A 5,374-nucleotide genomic window follows, 5' to 3' on the forward strand; every position below is an offset into this window, starting at 1 on the left:
TCAACAGACACCCCCGCGGGAAGAACTTTGTTTCTACTCGGCTTTCGCCATCGCCATCGCTTTCACCAACACCAACACCCTTCCCACTCTTTCCCCTCGTATTTTCGTGGTTGCCAGTCAGACCGCATGTTCAAGGCTTCTTGGAGTTTGTGCGACTTGGTCGCGGCCCGTTGCAGCTTGGCGGCGTCCACGTCTCCAGGCAAGCCATGACTGAAACACGCGTCGACGAAGCGCGTTGCACGTCCTTCCATGCAATAGACGCGCCTTCGTTAAATATGAGGCCTGCCACCTTTTTGCTAGAGATATATCGTTTCTACCAATAAAAAGATTTTCTTCAGACTCATTTTCCTCTCGGAAAGGAAACCGAAACACATAATTGGGGCCACATGATTCTTGCTTTCGGTTTACGAATTCAAGACTTGTATCACGGCTGTTTGTAGCAGCCACAGTCTCCGTCCCGTTTTGCTGGAGCTGTGTCACAATGACCATGTTTTCCCCTACAATCTTCTTAAAGCGAGCATGATCCACTTGCAGTGCACGCAGAGCCGCGCCAATTTCATGAAGTTCCTTCGTGAAGTCGCGCAACTGTTTTTGGTCAACAATCTCTGCCTTCGAGCGCACGGCCTGAGGGCCCTCACGGGCAAGGGTCGCAACAGCAGCAGTGGAGGCAGAACTTAACGGGCCTAGCCTGCGGCCAAGATCCACCACACACGCCATAGCTTCCTTGCAGCGCCGTCGATTTTCCTTTGTCACCCGCCATATCTCCTGACAATTCGTTGCAAGCACCTCATCACGTTCTCCAAGCTGGCGAAGTTTCTCAGCAGCGCGTCCCATAAACAGCATCCAGCGTTGATTTTCCTCCCAGTTCATCTTGCGCTCCGTCTCCAAACCCTCAGAGAGGAGAGTCAAAACTGTCATTGCCTCACGCAGCGCGGTGGCCAACTCATCCTCCGGCACTGTTGCTCCCTCGGGCTTGGTGCAGGAGGCTGCGGGCACCAATCTCAGTTTTTCCTCAATGAGCATCACATGGCCCCACATCTTGGACACATACCCTTTCACCTCCTTGCGGACCTCGGAAATCTTCAGCGCGGCCTCCATCACAAGGAACCGCAGCTTCCCCTCCTGCTCCCTTTGCTCTTGATAGAGCCGGTCAATTTGCTGGCTGCAGGAGTCCAACCGCGCTGCAAACTCCTTCGCTATCTTCCTCTCAAGCTCCTCCCGAACCCTTGCGATGATGAAGCCCTCGAACTCGGATAGGTGGCCATCGACGGAAGCCAAGAGTTGCGGATGAATCTTCCCACCCCCGACGGCGTCCGCACACCACCCGCGCGCCAGCTGCTCTGAGCGGACAAATTTGCCTATGTCGTGTTGAATCATTCGGCAAAAATTGGTAGACTGCCGTGCCTCCATGAGGGCCTCCTCCACTTTTTCTTGAAGCAGCCCCAACTCCGCCCGTGGGTCATAATGCTCGTGCCTCCTGGGGGCTCCCGGCGCAACGGCGTCACTCATTATCCCTGCTTTACTTCAACGCATGCCCAGCAGCAACAACGACACGCACAGACACACACGCAAGAAAAAGGCAAGAAAAGAAAACAAATCAAAACAAAAAAAGGTAATAATAATAATTATAACAAAATTGGCAATGCAACGCCGATTTGATGGCACAGACCACAGAGAGAGAGAGAAAGAGAGAGACCGCAAGAAACAACAACAACAAAGGAGGTGAGGTTTCACCTATTGGAGAAAGAAGAAATAAGAAAAAATTGGAACATGACGAAAAAAAAAACACGATTAGAAGCAAAATACGACACATATCATAAAACTGACAGGGCGAGGTGTTCGCGCCGTGCAGCCACACCTCATCCCAGAGAGGAGCCACGCACACGCACACGTAAAGGGAACTATACCTGCGTTTTTCCATTGCTGAAGTGGCCATGAGTGGGTCTTTGGGTCCTTTTTTTTTTCGTTTTTTTTTTCAAATTCATTCTTATTCTTTATAAGGTGTCTACTCTGCTCATGAAAAATTCGGGAGTTCCTGTAGAGCCTCGCGAACCTCCTCGCCAACAGGGCCTTTTGTTTCTTGAAGGTTGTAGACAAGAATGGCAACCTCCTCAAACTTGGTGTTTAACTCGGCGTACTGCCGCATCATTGCTTCCGGCGCCCCAGCATTTACAGTGCGGAAGGATGCCGTAAATCTCCGGGCCTCGTCCATCTTGGCACGAAACTTGTTGCTCATGCTTCGAAACACCTTGACTGCAACCACCAGCAACGGCTCGTGCCCATGCTTCAGCGCGTATGCGAGCACGTCGAGCAAGTCGGGGAGCGTGCTAATGCTGATGCGTTCCTTCATACGCATGTGCTGCATCGCCACCAGGAAGTCACTCACCGCCCCGCAGTCAGAGCTATCCACGCACAGCCGCTTGAGGTACTCCAAGGCCTGTGGGGGGTCACGCACCCAGAGGGAACGAACTACGCGGATGTGCGTTAGCCGTCGCCGAAGCGCAGATAGCATGGGGGCACTTGACCCAAGTAGCTCCGCCAGTTGCGAGTCGGGCGACGCGTCGACGGGCACGGCAGTTGCAGGCTCAACGCGCACCATTGGGGGGGTCTGTTGTTGTTGTTGTCGTACTTGCCGTTGCTGCTGCGGCCACCGAGGCCTCAACACTGGGCTCACCGCGGAACCCGACGGCATTTCCATATTTTCTGCAAACGATGAATTTACACGCGGCGACGCCGCAGACGCCACAGCCGTAGAAGCATCAGTTTGGCAATTGACATATTTGCTACAGCCAAGAGGAAGACGGCCCATTGTCGCCGTCGCACTGCTGAATTCAATAAACCAAGCCTCATCCGATAGAGATGAGTAGGTTAAGTCGCCAATAATACTCCATGGTGACTCGGTGGTAGTCGCCGTGTTGTCACTCATCATTGTAAAATCATAAACGCGTAAAACGTGGTAGGCCGCCGAAAGCAGCTTCTTTCCAAATAGATGTACGGCGTCCACGGGTGTCTCGAGCGGATTGCTCTGAAAAACCCTCGTGAAGTTCTCTACCTCCCACAACGACACAGTACCGTCACTACTGCCTACCGCCATATAGTATTGCTCAGGATGAAAATGAATAGATGTGATGGCCCCGCTATGGGCCTTAAACTCATTCAACTGCCGTCCAGAGACCAAGTCGTACAGGCGTATAATACCTTCAGCGCAGCCGCTGACAGCCCATCTACCATTAGGGGAGAATTGGGTGGCACACAGCGGTGCGGATGCTCCCTTGTAAGACTGCAGACACTTCTTTTTCCTTGTGTCCCAAATACGAAGACTCTTGTCTCGCGAACAGGTGGCGATAAAGTCGGTGTAGCGGTGGTAATCCACGCACGTCACGGTTGACTTATGGCTTGCAGCAAACGAGCGCACAGGCTGCTCTGTGGTGACGTCCCAAAGACGAACACCACCACTATCACTTCCTCCCACCACATGGTGTTGCTGCGGGTCAAAGGCAAGGGCCGTCAGGGGCAAAGCATCGCCGTCTAAGCGGGCGACACGGGAATAGCCCTCGAACGGATATACATACACAGCACCGTCCTTCCCGCCAAGGCCTACTAGCTGCTGTGCACGATTCAGACTGAACTTTGCGCAATACACTTGGCATGGGAGCTGCAACACAGAGGAGGCGGCCGCCATGGCCCTTCTTCTATCAAAAAAAAAAAGAAAATAAAAACGCGTGCGCGTGCGACCTCCATAGCTGCGGAGCAGAGCAACAAGTCTCTTGGGCAATCTTCTCCCACGCCGCTGGTGTAATCTTCTCCCCCCGACGTAGACGGCAGAACAGACACATCTACACACACACACAGAGCGAGTGAGAGCGAGGCGCCGGGGGCGGGAGAAAGTGAGATGCATGACAGAGCTTCGGTAGTATCAAGTGCTGTTCCCCCTTTCGGGGCGTTGTTGTTTCATCACAACGAAAAATACTTTCCATCGTGGTGCTTGACGACAATGCATTTGTCATCCTCAACTACGCCCTCATCCGTTGCGTGCAGCAGCTCAAAGCAAGGAACACAGTAAGGACAAGGACTGCAGGGTGAAAGCTCATCCTTGTAGCACACGATGGTGGCTGGAAAATGTCTGCACATGCGGCACCGCACGGCGCGACGAGGCGCCTTCATGACACGCTGTGGATAGGCCCCTTTCTCCCGATCACACCGTTCCAGCCCCCGAAGGCTCGTTACCGAACTTAGGTAAAAATAGTGATTGCACCATCCAATGTGCCGCATGACGCCAAATTCGCCGAGTCGCAGATCCAGGTCGGCAACGGTGGTCTCTGTGATGTACTTCACAGGACATCGTCCAAACGCCACGGCATCCATGTTCCCAAAATCCCCATCCCCCATTGGCTGAAAGTGACGGATTGGGGCGCTCAAATCGTCGTAGTTTTCACCTTCGACCCCGGCGTGACGATTGTCAACATAGAAAGTACCGCCGATAAAAATAAAGGCATTCCTAGACATATTTGCAGGCAGACAGTTTCTACACTCGAAGGCATCAATGAGGGTGCCAAGAGTCTGGCAAGAAAGCACGGCCCAAGTGTCATGCGCCTCCAAAGTCGCATCCGGCGAAAAGAAGGTGAATTCCCAGCGATGGGAGTGATCCTCCAAACAAAAATCCTCGCTGGCGTCTCGCACAGTCCAACGTGAACCCTCCGTGAGAGCATTCTCCTGATGTCGCCATCCCCTGCTGAAGGTCGCATGATTTACGCTCTCTAGTGCCTTCAGGTGAAGTTTCCCTCCGTCAAATTCGTTTTCAACCTCACCCTGCAATTGCTTCACGGGCTCCACGTCCACAAGAAATTGAAACACCGTTGAGCGTTCCCCACATTCCGTGTACTCTGCCTTAATGCGGGCTAGTTGGCGCTCACCTTCCTTCCGCACCTTTCCAACAATTCGTTCTGTCTTGGAGAGGACTTTTCGTGGGGGGATTGCCGGGAGCTGTACCAGCTCCTTTGCAACAAGCTCGTCTAGTCGCACGTCCAGTGCACGCAACGCCTCTTCCATGGGTCCAATGGTGAAGTAGTTGCCGTACGGATCCCCACACTGCTCCAGCCGTGGAGGCAGGCGGACCACCGTCCCGACGGGTAGCGGCTCCAGGTGGGTGTGTGCGTCGAGCCCGGGGTTGAGCTGACGGAGGTCGGAGACGGAGATCGCGGTCTGCGCGGAGATGGCGGCGAGGGAGACTCGGTTTGTGGCGTCGATGGCAATGGCAAACGGGTCCAGCGCCGTCTTGGACGGCATTTGCCCCCTCTCCTCCCCGCCCTTCCCTCTACACGCACAGAGAGAGAGAGAGAGAGAGAGGGAAGGAGGCAAAATCCGCCCCCAGTAG

General features: G+C 53.9%; 3 protein-coding genes across 3 annotated transcripts, besides 7 other annotated features; all 3 read right to left on the bottom strand.

The window, feature by feature from the left end:
• Window positions 1–117: 117 nt before the first annotated feature.
• Window positions 118–1,509, bottom strand: Tco025E_08497 (uncharacterized protein; the record flags this gene model as incomplete). Its single annotated transcript, XM_029375344.1, has 1 exon — window positions 118–1,509. The coding sequence occupies one exon, from the start codon at window positions 1,507–1,509 to the stop codon at window positions 118–120; it is 1,392 nt and encodes a 463-aa protein (XP_029224629.1).
• A 61-nt stretch (window positions 1,510–1,570) lies between these two features.
• Window positions 1,571–1,611: a sequence feature (GA-rich).
• A 2-nt stretch (window positions 1,612–1,613) lies between these two features.
• Window positions 1,614–1,637: a microsatellite.
• A 35-nt stretch (window positions 1,638–1,672) lies between these two features.
• Window positions 1,673–1,695: a microsatellite.
• A 46-nt stretch (window positions 1,696–1,741) lies between these two features.
• Window positions 1,742–1,786: a sequence feature (A-rich).
• A 168-nt stretch (window positions 1,787–1,954) lies between these two features.
• Window positions 1,955–1,976: a microsatellite.
• Window positions 1,977–2,014: 38 nt separating this feature from the next.
• Window positions 2,015–3,682, bottom strand: Tco025E_08498 (putative katanin; the record flags this gene model as incomplete). The annotated part of the gene is made up of 1 exon (XM_029375345.1): window positions 2,015–3,682. One exon carries the CDS (start codon window positions 3,680–3,682, stop codon window positions 2,015–2,017), a length of 1,668 nt encoding a protein of 555 aa, XP_029224630.1.
• A 15-nt stretch (window positions 3,683–3,697) lies between these two features.
• Window positions 3,698–3,719: a microsatellite.
• Window positions 3,720–3,954: 235 nt separating this feature from the next.
• Tco025E_08499 (putative small nuclear RNA gene activation protein (SNAP) 50) lies at window positions 3,955–5,286 on the bottom strand (the record flags this gene model as incomplete). Its single annotated transcript, XM_029375346.1, has 1 exon — window positions 3,955–5,286. The coding sequence occupies one exon, from the start codon at window positions 5,284–5,286 to the stop codon at window positions 3,955–3,957; it is 1,332 nt and encodes a 443-aa protein (XP_029224631.1).
• Window positions 5,287–5,324: 38 nt separating this feature from the next.
• Window positions 5,325–5,349: a microsatellite.
• The last annotated feature ends 25 nt before the right edge of the window (window positions 5,350–5,374 follow it).

The sequence above is a fragment of the Trypanosoma conorhini genome (genome assembly GCF_003719485.1).
Source record: "Trypanosoma conorhini strain 025E chromosome Unknown Tco_14.4_contig_00797, whole genome shotgun sequence".
Classification (NCBI taxonomy): domain Eukaryota; phylum Euglenozoa; class Kinetoplastea; order Trypanosomatida; family Trypanosomatidae; genus Trypanosoma; species Trypanosoma conorhini.